The sequence below is a fragment of the Mirounga angustirostris genome, unplaced genomic scaffold, assembly GCF_029215605.1.
Source record: "Mirounga angustirostris isolate CCGP_5_RB_7025 unplaced genomic scaffold, mMirAng1.0.hap1 SCAF_3, whole genome shotgun sequence".
Taxonomy (NCBI): domain Eukaryota; kingdom Metazoa; phylum Chordata; class Mammalia; order Carnivora; family Phocidae; genus Mirounga; species Mirounga angustirostris.
Window position 1 is genome coordinate 136,635,048 of NW_026991711.1, and position 18,276 is coordinate 136,653,323.

General features: G+C 41.3%; 1 protein-coding gene across 8 annotated transcripts in view; it reads left to right on the forward strand.

Moving 5' to 3' along the window:
* The window catches only part of RAPGEF4 (Rap guanine nucleotide exchange factor 4), a 289,375-nt gene that overhangs the window by 46,486 nt on the left and 224,613 nt on the right, over positions 1-18,276 (forward strand). For 7 of the 8 annotated variants that reach the window (XM_064586688.1, XM_045868609.3, XM_045868610.3 and 4 more), the window contains exons 2-3: positions 6,854-6,996; positions 9,970-10,058. In XM_064586688.1, coding sequence (XP_064442758.1) covers positions 6,854-6,996; positions 9,970-10,058 — 232 coding nt within the window. Of the gene's footprint in view, positions 1-6,853; positions 6,997-9,969; positions 10,059-18,276 lie in introns of those variants that run through there. The other variant, XM_064586686.1, reaches the window with a different exon arrangement.

Genomic DNA, 18,276 nt, shown 5'->3' on the forward strand with positions numbered 1-18,276 from the left:
TGTTGTCCATTTCCTGGCTGAGCCTTCTGTTTATGATTGTGGGAAGGCAGCTGGGCAGAGAGCAGTTCTGCCGCCCCCTCTCCCATTCCCTCCTCTCTTCCCCATACTTTGCACACCCACAGTTCTGACTGTTGGGTGTTGGAATCCGCTGTCCTGGAGGTCCCCCAGAGCTTCTGCAGGTGTTAGCACTGAGGGGTTTACTTAGCAGATTGACGAGAGGGTGGCCTTCCACATGGCAAGGGGTTTACCAATATCGATTATCATGTAGCCAAACAACAGTAGTCATCTAAGGGGAGATGTTTTTGCTAATTTTATGGTTATTGTACATTTTTTCTCACAAATGCCTATGTGTTATTATTTTGTGCTTTAATTAGTGCCTAGATAATCCTAAATTGACTGAATTAAGATTCAAGAGTATATTAAACTTTCACATTACCTAATGAATGCAGGCAGCACTGGGAATCCAGAACCTTTGCTATCTCTTGCACACCTAACTTTGGTAGTTCCCATGTGTGTCTTCTCTGTGCAGTAAAACAAGGTCCAGACCAGAATATAATGGGTACCGTCATTACAGTACTTATCATACAGTATTCTAATTTGGGTTACATGACTCCCTTCCCCGGTGGATTGTAAGCTTCTTGTGGATAGGGTTATATCTTGTTTACCCTTGTTCTTCTAAGGAAAGGTATCTAATGTACAGTAGGAAAGCAATAAACAAATGTGCATTCATTAAAAGATGTGTTTGGCGGAGAGTCATTTAAAATTCCATAGATAATTCATACTGCAATGTGAAGTCTTATTTATTTGAATCCATTAATTTGAAATCTAGATGTGATTAAAAGTTACGTGTTAAAACCACTCTTCTCAAGATCATACATGCATTGTAGGAAAATGATATTTTTTGATCCTGCTAAATAGACATTATTTACCATTACAATTTATACAGTATTTAAAATAATTACATTTTATCAGAAATATTTTTAGTTTGTGCCTTTTGCTAACTTAGATGGGTTAACATCTGTCTCACCTTGCTATCGGAGTTAGAAAGTTTTCAATGACAGACTGAAATTCATTCTGGAAGAACCAAAGAACCACAGAAGAAAAATACCAAAACAAAGTAGGAAAACAGTGAATCGGTGGTTATAAAAGATGAGACCCAAGTAGTATATTACCAAATGAATGAATAAATGAATGACAGTATCTCCAAGAAGACAAAACTTACATGCATAAAATGTGAACTATTAACATCATGAAATAAGAGGCCAAAAAGAAATGTTATCAATTGGATTTCAGAGAAGAGAGGCAAGGTTGTAAGGAAAAGCTCCATGAAGGAAGTGAACCCTAAGCTGGTCATGAGGAAATGAGTCAATGTGAGAAAATAACTTCATATCTGTAATTTCTTTATTGCGGTGGAACACATTACCACAAACTTAGTGGCTCAGAACAGCATACTTTATTATCTGGCCATTTCTATGGGGCAGGATCCAGGACATGCTTGTCTGAATCCTCTGCTCAGGGTCTTAAAGGCTGAAATCAAGGTGCTAACTGGGTGATGTTCTTTTCTGGGGCTCGGGGACATCTTTTACACGCACATAGTTGTTGGTGGAAGTCAGTTCCTTGCAGCTGTAGGACGGAGATCCCTGTTTTCTTGCTGGCTGCCAGCCAGGGGTCTCCCATATTCCTCACCTTGCCACTCTCCTCCAACATGGCAGCTTCCTTCCTCAAGGCCGCCAGCAAAAGAAGCTCCGGCTTCTTCCACCCTCTTTCAAGTGATCCACTTGATTCTGTCAGGCACACTTGGGAAAAATCTCCCTTTTGATGAACTTGAAGTCAACTGATTAGAGACCTTCATTATATCTGCAAAATCTCTTTACCTTTGCCATATATCATAACATAATCATGGGAGTGATAGCTTTACACTTTTGCCATGCTCTATTGACCAAAAGCAAATTACAGCTCCTGCCCGCACTCAGGGGGGATTGTACAAGGATGTGGGTCATTGGGGGTCACCCTACATTCCTGCCTACCACAGTGCCTTCTTTTGTAAGAGCATGTTTTAAAAGTGAGGATCTTTCTTTCTTTTTCTTTCTTTCTCTTTCTTCCTTCCTTCCTTCCTCCCTTCCTTCCTTCCTTCCTTCCTTCCTTCCTTCCTTCCTTCCTTTCTTTCTTTCTTTCTTTCTTTCTTTCTCTCTCTCTCTTTCTTTCTTTCTCTCTTTCTTTCTTTCAAGATTTTAAAAAAATGAGCCCTGGGTGTCACATGCCAGGCTAAGGAAAAGAACTTCTTTTGAACTTGGAGCTTTTACTTATTTCTACTTGGGGGACTAGCTGTACATAGTTATTAAGGGAATGGAAAGGATCCTAGAGTGAGTTATAATTAGAGAAGCCCACATCATCATTTTGAAACACTGTAAGAGCTTGCTAACTGGTCTCTTACCTGCTGGTCTTTACTCCCTCACATCTGCCTTGACTTGCCAAGGTGATCTTTTCAAATGCACATCCAACCCTGCCACTACCCTTCTTAAAATACTTGTGCTGGCTACTAGATGGAACCAAGCTCTCCATCCTCCTAGGAAGGGCTGCCATGATGTTTAGCTTCATGTCCCAACACAAGCTTCATGTGCCCTTCATTCACACTCAACTGAGGCAGTGGCAGGAGAGGCTGAGAGGAGGGGATGGATTTGAAAGGCATTGAGTAGGTAGAATTACCTGAGTATGGTGAAGGTGAAGATGAGGCTGCTCCATGCATGCAAATAGGAGTGCAGGTGCAGTAGCAAATGTAGGAGAGAAGAGTTAGTTTGAGGTCACTCTAGAATATCATCACACACCAAGGACTTGTTGCAGGCATGACCTCCACAGAGATGAGAATCCATGCAGCGTTAGGAAATTGTGGATTCACAAGAGAAGAGGGACAACAGAAGGACTCCCACCAGTGGTAGATTACAGAGGTGGGATAGTAAAGATGTTAGTTCATAGCTGAATGCAGTTTTCCACATTCCAGGAAGTACCCAGTAAAAACAATGACAGATAAAACATTGCTTTTCATTGTTTCTGTGGGCAACATTAATAGGACCTAATTTGGGGATGCCTAAAGAAAATATCAGGAAGAGAGGTTTCAAAGTTGTCCTGGTTATCTCAAATTAACTTTGTCTTTTCAAGTGTCTTTGGTCACTTGGCCTTACAAAATCTGGTTACAAATCTTGAAGTTCTTTTGTGTTTGTTTTGGACCGTATGGAAGTACCTAAGTTTTTCTTCTGCTGCTTTCTATTTCTTCTGGAGGGTGTTGGCCCAAAAATGTGTTTAAGCTGTCCTGGTCTGCCTTCCTGAGATGGGACACATGCCAGGGAGAGTGCACAAAATGGGATGCTGCTTCTCTTCTTGACGGAAGGTGGATTCTAATCTCCACTTACCTTTTTTCCTCTGTAACTAAGTAGAATCTACCATATCAATGCCCCGTCAGTTTCCAGCTCATGTGGTTCTTGTGATTCCTCCCGTGGCCATTTGAATGCTGTCATTGCTTTGGGCCTGCAGGCTAGTGCCAGCACTGCTGTGACAGCAGCCCGTGGAGTTCACACGCTGCTTGCTGGGCTGAGTTTGACTTCCTGCTGGTGCCAACACTGCTTCCCACCAAGTGTGCCCCGCTGGCATGACTCCTCACCAGGGGGCACCTCTGCCGGTTGCCCTCACTGCCTGTGACATGCATTCTCATTGGGCACACAAGGATACTTGCTGAAAGTCATTTGTACCCCTTGATTAACTGCTGAAGTTGTAGCCACTGTTTCAAAGCCCCTTCACTTTGGGAACATACCTTCTGGTAGGGAGTTGATAAAGCCCTCACAAAGAGCCAATAGGTAGAAGGAGGCACTGGTCCTGATGTGCTATACCTTCCCTGGTGAAGGAACTTTTTCTTTGGGAACTTGGTTATCTCATAAACTGGACACTAATGCATCAGGATTTCCCCTCCTCCTCCCTGGGAAACTGGGTCCAAGTCCTTTCAGTAGAGGTTATTGGGAGGTTGGTTGTAGGCCTACTCTTTGAGTCTAATTATCTTGGGCCTGAAAATGTCATGGGGATAGGTGAAAAGCCTCTTAAGTAAGCTTTCATGAGTTTAGGTCTTCCCCTTAGTGACAGGTCATCTGCTCATGTCCTCCAGAAGTGGTCATCTCTCATGGTGGGATCTATCTTCCTCCTACAATGTCCCAAGTTTCTTGGGACTCTGGCACATCCAGTCCTGACCTCTGTGTTAGTCTAGGTGATGCTAAATGATGGTGTGGTAACAATCCCCCAACCCTAAACACACACACCAAATCTCAGTAACTTCACACAATGGAGTTTTATTTGTCACTTGCACAGTCTCCATCTTGTGGCTATAGCATCTAAAACACATGTCTTCTGAATTAATTTCCTAGGACTCTCAAACAAGATACCATAAGCTAGGTGGGCTTAAAAAATAGAAATACATTCTCTCACAGTTGTGGAGACCGGAAGTCCAAAATCAAGGTGTCAGCAGGGCCATGTTCTGAAGGCTCTAGAGGAGGACCCTTCCTTGCTTCTTTCTAACTTCTGGTAGTTTCCATCAGTCCTTAGGGTCCCTTGGCTTGTAGATCCATCATTTCAATCTCTGCCTCTACCTTCACATAGCCATCTTCCCCATGTCTCTGTGTCTCAATTTCCTTCTTTTTATAAGAACACCAGTCCTTAGATTATGGCCCACCCTAATCAGCATGACCTCATATTGAGTTGATTATATCTGCAAAGATCTTATTTCCAAATAAGGTCACATTCACTGGTATCAGATGTTAGGACTTCAACATATTTTATGAGAGGGACACAATTCAACCCATAACACTGCAAAGTTGTGGCTAAGGAAAAGAGAGACAGAAGACATCCCATGGCTTTTAACAGTCTCATTTCAGAAGTGATACATGCTAGTTTTGTTCACGGCCCACTAGCTACAGCATGGCTCCAACATAACTGCAAGGGAAGATGGTAAATTTAGGGAAGCACATGGATATTTAGTGAGAATTACTGTCTCAGTCAAGTCTTTGACCAGCTCATTTCTTCTGATCCCAGAAGCCTCGGGAGCACACATGAGGCTGGATAGTTTCTGTGTAATGTGAAATATCTATCAAGGAACATCAAATGATCCTGCAAAACATATTGAAGGAATAGACTTAGAAAACTGAGCAAAGGAAAGAGAGGAAACAGTTATATAATCTGCAAAACTGTCCCATATTTGTTTGTCATCTTAATCCAGAGAATACAAAATGGTGGGCAACAAGTTGGATCTAGTCCATAGATGTTATTTGTGTGAACTACACAATGTTTAAGGAATGTGAACAAAATATCTAGATATCTTTCCTTGAACAATTGAAAGATATGACAACATCTGGGCCCATGTTTCCACAGAAAAAACCAGTAATAAGGATAACAGCCAAAGAAGGCCTGCTCCTTTTAGACAGTCCCATCTTTGCAGTTAACTCTGCTCCCCACCATTCCCTCTAGTATTGCCCACATTGAGGCTCAGTTTCAGTTCTCATTCATCTTTGTGATTTCACCATTGTTTTCATGTAGGAGAGATTTTTTCCCCCCTTATATTTTACTCTTTTTACCCACTTGATTTATCTGATTGGCCACTTCAGGCCAAGACTTGGACGCTGATTCCTGCTTTAGCCGTCTGCAAAGGAAACACTCCTCCTGTGTTTCCTTCACTCTCTCCACTACTGTGGTAACCCAACACTCTGACACTGACGTGTGGGTTTTCCACACCAAGCAATTTTGAGACACTGGCTGGATCTCCTACAGTTCAACTCAATTCAATTCAATTCTGACACTGTCTACCTAGAGATAGCATCCAATCCCACAGGTTATGGGCTCGGTCCCACGAAACTGCCCCATTGTGCATGCCTCAGATGCCAATCACAAGTTCAGATTGTCACTGTGCTTCTGATGGGCTATAAATCGAAGAGGTTCCTACCACCTCCTCCTCAGATTTGATTAATTTGCTAGAGTGGCTCACCAGAAACCAGGAGAACAGTTTACTTACTAGATTGCTTTTTTTTTTTTTAACATAAAAGGATATAATTTAGGAACAGCCAGACAGAAGAGATGCATAGGGCAAGGTATGGGATGGAGTACAGAAGCTTCCATGCTCTTTCTGAGCATGCCATGCCCCAAATCTTCACATGTTCACCAACCTGGAAGTTCTCTGAATCCCATAGGTAAGGAATTTTTATGGAGGCTTCACTATGTAGGCATGATTGATTAAATCATGGGCCTTCAGTGATTGACTCAATCTCCAGACTTCTCCCCGAGGTTAGGAAGTGGAGCTGAAAGTTCCAACCCTCTAATCACATGGTTGGTTCCCTTGGCAACAAGCCTCCCTCCTTAGGTTACTAAAGGTTTTCCAAAAGTTACCTTAGTAACATAAATGCAGTTGTAAAGAGAGGGTCTTGTTATGAATAGCAAGACACCCACTTTACCTTTATGTCTCTGAAATACTTCAGGAACTAAGGACAGAAGATCAACTTTTGTAACAAAAGATGCCCCTATGGCTTTTATATAGGAAATCACAAGAGTTTTAGGAGCTGTGTGTCTATCCACCGTGGATAGAGATCAAATATGCATTCCTTACTATAAATCAAGAGTATTGCACCATCTGCAATAGTTGTGACTTAAGCTGAATGGTCGACAAAAGCCTGGAAATACCTGTGATGGGGATAGGTGTATAAATGTTTGCAATGAAATACTTGCAATTGGGATGGTTGCATAAATTTGAATGTAATTAACATAATGCATGTTGACTGAAGTAAATCCTTATTGATACAGCTTTTTGTGCCTTTTCTCCCCTTTATAGACCATTGGAACGATCCAGTGAAGATGTGGATATAATATTCACAAGGCTGAAAGAAGTTAAAGCTTTTGAGAAATTTCACCCAAATCTCCTTCATCAGATTTGTTTATGTGGTTATTACGAGAATCTGGAAAAAGGAATAACATGTAAGAAATGTAACTCCAGTGGTGTATTTTCGTGTATGGTTTGTGATCATTTGTAGTTATCCCATGGAGATAGATTTCTTTGACTTTGTTCACAGCATGTAAATGTTCTTCCAGGGTAGCCTGGAAGATGGAACTGGAAGGATGTACTGATTCATATATTCAGCTAAATCCTTAGAAACTCAAATATTTTCTTTACCCCAAGAAATATGTGAGTCAGTAGGATATTAAATAAAGATAAAAGGACTCTTAATGAATGTTAATAGAAATGTTTTGAATCAACCTGAGTGATATCATCTATTTCAGGTGTGAATAATGGGCACAGAAAGAAAACAAGAGGGTGGCAACTGCATTAAAGTTTGTTTTTCATTAAAAAATAATGCTTTTCCATCTGTTGGGACACTTTTATGATACAATAACAGAAAGCTCCCACCCAACGGGCTTGAATATCAATTACTCCTATAAGGAGGGAAAAAATCAATTACTCATATTCAAGAAGTCTTGAGATAGGATGGCTTCAGAGTTGGTTAATTAAGTGACTTGAAGACATTACTAAGGTCACATGTCTCTCCCATTTTGTTTTTGTATATGTTTTGCTGTGCATCCTCAGGTGTTGGCTTTTGTTGTCAGACTTGACCCAAGTGATTCTAAGACAGCTATAGCAATTAGAGGCATTACATGTGTTAGGAGGGGAAAATTTCCCCTTACCCCTACTAGTTCTTTTGGCTGGGCTAATAAACTGACATAAGACAGACTAAGGGGAGAAAAAAAAATCAAATTAAATTTTATACATTATTCATACATATGGTCATCTCATAGGTATGGGACCTAAGAAGCAGGCTGTTTATATGCTTTTTAGATAAAGAAACAATAAGTTTGTGGAAAACCAACAAGACAAAGAAACTTAAACTTGGGTACTAATTAGTGAAGAAACTAAGCAGAGTTTGTTTATATAGCTTCTTGGCCCTGAATTCTCTGTCTGGTGATAATGATGTCTACATCTTGGTGCAGGAAGGGTTCCTTTCACATGGGAGACTTACTTCCTGCTCTCCAGGGGACAGAGAGGAGGGTCAGAGTGTCCTTGCACTGGCTGTTTCTCAAGTAACTTTGATTCAAAATAATCAATACACCACTTTGGCATATTTTGGGGTAACCTGCCCTGAGCCCCATCACATGACAATACAAAGATACCCTGCTGAAGGACTATTTCATCTTGTGTATATTTTCAGAAGTCCCCCAGCAGACTTCCTATTTCATTAGCCAGAATTGCATCACACACCTGCATCTAAACCAGTCACTGCCAAAGATAATGGGATCACCATGATTGATTTGGACCAATCATGATTACTCCACTGGAGCTAGGGAAGAAACTCTATGCTCTGAGCTCTTAGTCCTGTGGAGGAGGGTGGAAACTTGATAAAATCTATGTTAACTTAGGTAAGAGGAGGAGGGTGTACGATTCTGAGTGGGAGACCAACAGGGTCTGTCAAATATAATTGTAGAAAATTTGGAAGACAAGCAAGAGAAAAATCATGTACTATCCCCAAATGCAGAAATTGCTATTAACACTTTATATCCTTCAAGATGTCTTCCTACATTCCTACATGTGTACACACATAGTCATACTTATATTTAAAAGTCATCCATACATATTGTTTTCAAACCAATATATATTTTTTTCTTACTGACATCAGAAACTTCATTCTTTTGTGGATGAGACTCTTACTTTCTGTTTCTTAAGGCCATTTTCAATATGAATCTTCCATGATTCATTTTGTAATGTAAAATTGATTGGCAGGTGATGATGTCTTTTGGGGCCAAGAAGTTCATGAAAGGCAAAACCCTAACTCTAAACTAAGTCACTTACAAAGGCTAGGAATAGCAGAGTTACTGGAGAGGCCAGCTATAAACTCATCAGTCTCTCATCTTAAGCTTATTACTGCACCTGCGTGGGATGCCATTGTTCTTCTTGCCTTTTCACGGCATGTCCTGGGGAGTTTAGAGCAGCTTGTCATCATTATTGTGCTCCTAGAAGCTTGCTCTTATAGGCAGGGAGCACTAGCTCTGCCAGAATTCAACTGTCTCACTGGGTTGTCATGTGATTTTATATTGAGTCTCTTGATCTCTGACTCTAATTGTGAAAAGAATTTTAAAATATTAGGTCATTCAATCTATTTATTTAGCCAAGATATTTAAAAGGATAGTCAGATTTGTATGAGAGTTTTGAGCCAGTGTTTCAGAATGATTTTCCAAAGTACTGGTCTTAACATGATATGAGAACTAAGGTTCTCTCTAAATACCTAAATGTTTTCTCTCTCAGATTACCAAAGTGAAGCAAAATCAGGTTCAGAAATTTCTGATGAGAGTCATTTCCAAAGAGTAGTTAACTCTTAAGGCCTAAAAGCAATGAATTTATAAAACAAATAAGAAAAAGGACAGTGATAATACTGGTTAAAATTTTTAAAACAGATTTTATTTTTCTTACTCATTTATTGATGAGCTTAAAAGGGAACATTCTATTCTAAAAATACATTGCTTTTAATATAAGTAGATTTAGGAAATTGGGGTTGAAGACTAGTATTTTGTTGAATCAAATAACCTTGTTAGTATGTACCCCATCTAGAGTAATTACTTTCTAAGAATCATAATACTATGAAATATATTTAAGATAAATTACATAAAACATTAGTGAATTCTTCTTAAATTCAAAGGATCTTATAGCATTTAGGGTTATCATCCCTTATTACTACTCTATAAATATAAAAGAGTTCCCTTTAATAGAGTTCCACTTCATAGAATAAATAGGATATAGCTTTGTTGACAGAGGGGAAAAGAGAAATATGTCATGCTTTTATGGAAACAGATAGAGGAAAGGTGGAGAGCTTTGCTAGATCCAGGTCATGCTTATAATGACCAGTGGTCGTACGGTAAAACCAACTTATATTCGGTGTATTTACCTTACTGTTTCTTTTTCAGTATTTCGCCAGGGTGATATTGGAACAAACTGGTATGCTGTCCTGGCAGGGTCTTTGGATGTTAAAGTATCTGAGACCAGCAGTCACCAGGTAAGATAACATATTCTTTTTTTTTTTTTTTAAGTAGGATTTATAATTATTATTTTTACAGACACATTAGGTCTGCATCTTTTATGCCATCAAAATTACATTTTCAAACTCCTCTCCTCTTTCCATAGGAAGGAGTTAGACAAGTGTTTGTTGAATTCTTTTATTAAGTTACTCAACAAACATACATACTGCATGTCTCCCATGGTTTGAGAATGGTGACAGGTGTTGGAACATGAAGGGCAAGAACATGATGCCTGCCTTCCAGGAGCTTGCTATCTATTGGGAAATGCAAACGATTCAATTGCAATGTGATAAATTGCTGTTGCATAAATTGAAATGCGAGCAAAGGGGACAGAGAATCAAGTTTTTCTAGGTTTGTCCTCAGATCCTTCCTCCATCTGGTATCCTGACTTTTCTTTGTTGTCGAAGTGGTCCCCTCGTCAGCCTTGTAGGCACTGTAGTGATGCAGGGGAAGTGTGGTTGATGCACTCTCCCTATAAATCGTGCTCTCTTACTGTTTCTCTGCCTCATCTTATCAAATGTGGAAGGGCCAATAATATCTTTTCTTTCTAAAGTGTGGAACTTGCTTGCTTGATCTTCATTAGTGACCTCTGAGGAGCTTAGCATCCTAGTAGATAAAACTCATTTTGTCTCCTTTCTCCTTCCCCCCCCACAATATTTGTGACTATTTAAAATTGGACCCAAACTCATATCTGCAGTGAACCTTGCTCATCCTTATTCCATGGGGCCCAAATGTTTGGAGCCAAAACCTTGAATCTCAAAAGGACAGCCCCTAAAAGCCACCTTCAAGCTCAGTATGAAAATGGCACAAGCTTTCTATCTGCATATTCAGGATTCATATAAAAACTGCAGGAATGGAATTGGCTAATTGTAACATCAGAAAGAATTATCAAGAAAAATTTATAAATCAGTTAAAGGGACAAATACCCTGCAGCCAAATACCATGTTTAAGGCAGTGGTTCTGAGCCTTCTTCATATGTAACACACTTCAAATGTGAGAAACATTTATAATGCCCTAAATTTGAGATTTAAATTTGGTAGGAACATATGTGCATATTGAAGTTATGGGAAGCCAACCGTCTAAAAATGGAAAAGTATCCTAAAGATTGTTGGTAAAGTGGGCATTTGGAATTTGGAATATAGTTGCCAATGTTACTCCCATTGTTATGGATGGTTTCAGTCTCAGGCCAGTGCCCAAGTCCAAGTAACTTAGATACTTTTTCTGTGGATCACTGCATAGAAAGTCACATTAAAAACTGCCTGGGACCTGTGCCTTTCAAGCTTGTTGGGACGACCCCTCTTCTTCTCTCTCACAGAGCCAGTTTTCTCCTGGAGTTCAGAGGGCCGAGGTAAGAAGTGAGTTTTTTATTCTTGTAAGCTGCCTTAGTTTCTCAATGGAACTGAGAACAAGCTAGCATTTCTTGGGTATCTGCCATGTGCTGGGCGGTGTTCTAAGCACCTAATAGGTATTTATTTACTCCTTTATTCCTCACAACAACCCTATAGGGTAGGTCATATTACTGTTCTTGTTTTATGGGTAAGGAAGTAAGGCCCTGACTGGTTAAATAACTTGCCCCAAATAACAACCTAGAAATTAGGGGAATCAAGATTCAGACCCAAGAAGTCAGTCACCTGAACATAGCCTCTCAGGCACTACTCTGTGCTTTTGACTCAAAAGAAATGTGGTGACTCCCGCACCTTCCCTCTCTCTGCTATTTGTCATCTTTTCAGATTTCACATGTCTCTTTGCACACACCTTCCACCTGCAGACTGCTGTCCTGGTGGGGACCCTTGGGCTCCTTGCTCAGAGCTGTTCCTGATGCTCACTGTAGCCAGGTCTCACCTGTGTGGAGGTGTGGAGGGGACAGGACCTAGTAGAGGATGGTTCTTCTCACTCCTCTGGGTGGTCCTGAATGAGTGATGATGGAGAGAGGGGAGGAACTGAAAAAAGAAGGTGAGGAAAGAGAGGAAAGGGGGGGAAGATGAGAATTAAAGGGGAGAAAAGGGAGAAGGGAAGAAAAACACAGGGAAGAAAGAGAAGAAGAAGAAAGGCAGAGCAGATGTACCTAAGGGATGGTAAATAACATCAGCATGGATGTGCTGAGACATCAAATGTTCAAAGCTGGCCTGATATTTTGATGGTATTAAAATAGGATTTGGCCAGGGGCTCCTGGAATATAGCCCTGGACCAATTCTCTCTCACCACGGGGTCCAAGCAGAGAATAGCTGAGTAACACTTTGTTATTAGCTGTGGGGTTTTTAAAATCTTAACAAACCTTTAACTTCAGCTGTAGTTTTGACCTCAAACCCATGCCAAGAACTTTCCTAAGCTGAGCTTGGTCTTGTCTTAAGTTGTTAGGAATTTTAGCTTTATATCAAAGCTGGCTTACTGCCTCCTCTGTGTACATCACCCACATTGTCCAACCAGGGTTTTCTGGACTGATTTACATCACTAAGCTATATAGATGAGAAAGCTCATTGACTTCTATATCTTCCAACCCTCCAGAGAGGAGTCTGAGAAACACAGAGGGCCCAGCCATCCAGCCAGCTCAGACCGTCACCTGCAGAACATGGTTGCCACCCCCTGGGAGGAAGAAGCTAAAGAGAATGAGCAAGATGGCTGAATCTCCTCCCGTGGCAAGCTGTTTGACAGGCAGAAACAAAAAAGCCATTTCCACCTGTGCTGGCCTTGTAATGGGCTCTGGATCTCTGCCCACTAGTGACGTGGCCAAATCAGGGTGATGAGTTAGCCAATCAGAATAGTACTGTCTCTAAGTCAGAGTTCTCCAGAGAAATAGAACAAATAGAAGATGGATGGATAGATGATACATAGATAGATAGATAGATAGATAGATAGATAGATAGATAGATAGATAGATATTTTAAGGAATTGACTTATATGATTATGGGGGCTGGTAAGTTTGAAATCCATATGGTGCAGGGTGAAGAGCAGGCAAAACTTGATGCTGCAGTCTTGAGTCTGAAAGCTGGAAACCCAGGCAAAATTCCTGTGTTGCAATCTGGAAGCAGAATTCCATCTTCTTTGGGAAACCTCAAGGGAAACATGTTTGCTCTTAAGTAAGTCCTTTGATTGGATGAAACCGACCCACATTATGGAGGATAATCTGCTTTGCTTAAAGTCTCCTGATTGTAAATGTTAAACAGTATCTTTAGATTACAACAAAATGTAGGCTAATGTTTGACTAAGCAACTGGTTATCCTGGTTAAGCCAAGTTGACCATAAAATTAACCATCAGCTACCCCAATGGGGACTGAAATGAGCTTGGGCCATGGGAAGAGAAGCAAGGGAAGGCCTACAATTGCTACCCCTAGAGACCGGCAGCAACTTTGCTAAGTGCTTTCATTGTAGCTTACTTGCTAGGGATTCTGTGTGCATCATCTTTAGGCATTCATGCCCTATTTCACAACTGGGCTTGAAAACAAGGCTCAGCGACATTAGGTGTAACTTTCCCCGGGCCACACAAATGTACGTGGCCAAATGAAGACTTAAATTCAGGTCTGACATACTCCAAATTTCATGTTCTTCCTGTTGTTCACACAGGAAAAACGGTAAGCAGGGCAGGAAAAGAAAAAGAAGAAAAGTTAAAAGAGACTAAGAGCGAATTAAGGAAAGAGAAAAGAGGTAACAGCACAGAAGAGTGAAATCTTTAAGTGAGTAGGGCTGTTGCTAGCCTGCCCCTCCATTTTCATTCAAGTCTCTCCCTGACCTGTGTGCCTTTCTTCTCATCTGAGAGTCAGAAGTCAGAGATGGTAGTGATAAATTCCCAAACTTATCTCTGAGTTTCAGAGATACCCTCTACCACCCTCAGTGGGGTGTTAGTTGAGCGGGAATGGTGGAAATAAGAGCAGACGTAGATCATGGTAATGGAGCGCCCACTACAGGTAGCTGTGTGAAAAGCACTTTTCATGCATTATTTCATTGGCTACTCAACTACAGGGCCCTTCCTCGATTAGTGCTATTATTAGTGTCATTTTACAGGTAGATGCTAAATAAAGATCACACAGCCATTAGGTATCAGAGGAGTTCTTTGTGGTTCTGGGGCTCAAGTTCTTGACTATTACGGTTGTACAGGTGCCAACCAGAAGTAATAATGAATGTGGGGAGAAGCTTTTCCCCTATAGCTCCCGAAACTACCTGCCCAATTCCAGCTAGGAGCTCCACACGTCTTACCTCCAAGCCCATCTTGCAGGAGTTTGCTCCACCTTAGACAAGCTCTGCTGGGATGCGGGGCCCTCTTTACACCACCTTTTAGATCATCAGTTAGCATGGCCCATCTCTTCAAAAAGGTTTCTGGGTTTGAGGGTGGGATGGATACGTATGGATGCTAAGGGAGGGAGATTAAGGCCCTATGTACAAGGTGGAGGTGACAGGATTGGAGTTTGTGTTGATGGGATGTATGGGGGCTGAGGGAAAGTGGGGATCCTGACTCAGAGGAAGAGGTAGGTGGTGATGCCAGTAATTGAAATAAGGAGCAATAAGAAAGAAAACCCTTCACAGATTCTGATATAGTATTTTTATGTCATACATTTATTAGGCATTATTGATTTGATGGAATTTTTTTTCTGAACAAAATCACCCTATTTCTTTTATATGGCAATAGGAAGATAAAACTACACATAAATTTGAAGAATACAAAGAGCACAAATACTTTATTTGGCCCATAAATTTATATTACCTTTCTGCCTGCTTTAATATAATACTACTTTTTCTCCTTTTCCATCATTCCCTTATACTTTTTTGCTCACTAGGTTAAAAAAACACAGCTTCTTGCCTTCTTTATGATTGGTTTGCCAGATTCTTCTTGAATTCTTTGGACTGTATGTTGAGGGTCATACTTACTTCTCATTGGTGACATGCTAGAAGCATAGTGGTAGTAACTCTCAGCATTTAGAAAGCATTTCACTTTACATTGTTTTGTTTGAGCCACCCTAGTAGGCAGACCCAACTGTGTTGTATCTTGCTCAAGCCCCAGGTGAATGAGTGGTCTGCTCAGGATGACATAGTGGTGACCCACAGAGCTGGAGATCACCATGCCTTCCTTACCCAATCCATGGCCTGCTCTTGCCATCCTTACCTTTAGCCAGCATGTGCGGCCATTTGCCTGGGTGTCTGTAAGGGGTCTTCAGAGGGCACTTGCTCCCGAGAGCCTCTAGTGTCTGTGGGTGCTGGTGGTATATAGACCCTTCTTCGCCCCCCTTGGATCACTGGTGCCTAAGATTCTGACAAAGAAAGCTGTTGATTCCACATTTGGGAAAAGTATTAAAATATAAAGACTCCACTAAATGGTACTGTAAACTTCAGGCCCTTTCCTGGGAGGGGACGATAGAGACAAAAAGCCGTTGGACTCTGGGGAGCGAGGAGGCTCCCTCCCAGTTTTGCTTGGAGCTGGCCCACCCAGTGAGGTTAGAGACCCAAGCCTGCCAGCTGGGGAGGCATGACCTAGCAGACAGACTCTGTCTCACCCTGTGGGTCTGCTCCTGACTCAGGACATACCAGATAGTGGTATCAAATCCTACTGAGTGCTGGTTGGAACCAGCTTCTCTCTCTCTCACACACGCCTTTCCCGCCAGAGCCCCAAGCCAACACTGTCCTGCCTCCCTACTTCCCCTCCAGGTGAATCCCCCTCCCCCCCCCCCCCAGTCTGGGTTTCAAGCGTGGAATGGAGGGGAGAGACAAAAGTCTCTGGATGAAGAAAGAGATAATGGGCCCTACCTCTCAGAGACCTTCCTTGAGGAGCTGGTGCTACATTGCTTTCATTTCTTTTGCTGTGGCCCTGAAACTGTGTTTGTGCTGAGAATTCTGGAGAAAACACAGACTGTTCTGTTCCTGTTATTTTGATGAACTTTTAGAGACTGCTGTCCTTGGAAATATCTTCCTATAAATTATATTGCTTCCACTACTCCATAAACAAAACCTACTCCCCAAACACTCGTACCCCATGTCCACGTGTAATTGTCAGAAGCACTTCTTCCAACTTTCTGGGTACTTTTTCTGCCTTGGCCATTCTTTGTCTTACCCCTTGAAATTCAGAGTGCTCAGCAAGGGGACCTGCTGACAGACCTCGCCACCAGCCCACGGTATCCCAACTGAATCACATGCTCATGTAGATTTCCACTTAGCAACACAAATCCTATCAAGGATTAATCCTCCCCATTCCCACTGATACCTGTCCCCACACTCAGTCTCTTACCTAAGCCTAACTGGGACACAAACGCCTTCAGACGCCCACAGCTGAACTCTGGTGCTCCAGAACCTGCCTGTCTTGGATACCTATTTAACTTAATGGCCTAAAAGTTAGAGATTTTACGTTCCCACTAGAATGAATAATGCTGTGGGTGTACTCTTATCTCATTAATATTTGAATGGATTCAGGGTGAGAAGTGAACATTGGAACAAGTGATACACAGTAAGTAGTAAACTTAAAAGCAATAAATAGGCAACCATACTTAACTCTGTGAGTATGTGTATTTCAGAAAGAGAGAGAGACAGGGTCCTGTTTTTCTCTGCAGATTTTATAAATGAATGGCTTTTATTTTTTTTTTGGCATGGGGTAAATATTTAAATCCTAGAAATATATTAGATTTAATAATTAATCTTTGCACCCAAAAAGTATATTTTTCCAGTCACGTGAGAGGAGAATTTCTCATGGCTGCTTAGTGACTAGGAGTCCATGCTACAAAACAGAGAATAAGATGGTGTATTAATTCATTAAAAGTTCTACCTCTCTGTAATAGATGCTTATTTAAAGTGTGTTTACCTAATGCAACATAGGGGTTAAAATCAAACCTCTTCTCAAATCCTCTCTGCTACTTCATTGCTGTGTGACCTAGGCAAGTTAGATTACCTATAAGTTGGGGATAATAATTCTTACCATAATGAGTTAAAGTCTATAAACCACTTAATGCAAAGCTTGCCACAGAGCAGGGGTTCTGGTACTTTTTTCTTACTAATTCCAAGAAAAATTTGTTGCTAGAGTGGACCTCCAACTTTGCAATGCCTGCAATGCTCTCCTTTTATCACAAGAGGGCAGTGCTAGCATAGAGAAAGCAGGAAATGTACCCGGTATTGGAATGGCCAGACTTCAACTGTCAATATCGTTCAGCCATTCTGTGGGATCAGACCCTCCTGGCTGCTGTAGGCACTTGTATGTTATCCACGCTCTCATCTGTTTCTGTGACATTCTCTGGCAATTTTTAGTCCAGTTTTGGAAAACACTCTCTCACTGGTACTTCCCCCAAAGTAAAATATGCTTTTATTTACCCTCTCTTTGTCTCTCTATCAAAAATGTTTGTAAAGTGTTGGATTTTTGTTTATGAAATTTGAAGGACAGGCATGTCTCTCTATCATGTGGCTCTCTCTGTCCTTCTCTGTCTTTCTGTCTTAGCCTGTCTGATGCTCTCATTTACTCTCATTTCACCCCATTATTTTCAGAGAACATTGCTCTCACCAGGGAGCATTTTCTGAACACATTTAATGAGCCCCTGAAACGTGAAAGCTGCCAACTCTATAGTGGTTGTTTGGCATCTCCTGTGACTTGTCTGCTCAGATTATGCTATTGGTTAGGAACCGATCAGGAAGTTGTCTAGCGTCCCGCATGAGGCACCCACACACTGTAGTTAGTTTTGTTGCCATGTAATTCTTTGTTTGGGTGGATGCAAGACCGGCTCTCTGCTGCAGGGAGGCCAGCCTCTCTGATGCAGTTATCAGAATGCTAATACGAGTCTGTTCTCAGCGCAACTTCCTGCAGCCAGCTTGAATGATCTTATCGAGCTGTGTCTAACACTCCGATGGAAGCGAAGTGCTGTCACAGTGACAAACCTGTCTTTGCTGTCTGTTAGGAAAGAACACATGTGACTTAGAAGTATTTTGCCTCTGCGCTTGGCCATAAATTCTTCAGACAGCTCATACAATTTTAAATGTCTTGACAAATTCAGAGATTAGGTACCATTACATTTTTATTTTTTAAAAGGACTTGGAGCTCTCAATAAATTCCAGTACTGAATTTAAGCTCATGAAATAAACCCAGGCACTACCAAACTTAATGGCAAGTATTGCTTATAGTCCTAAAATAAGAATCGTCAAAATATGTGCTTTGTAAGAATTTATGTTTCAGGGTCTACGCACTTAAAGGACCAACTTGTTCCTTGATATTAAACCCACCGTGTGGTCAAAACA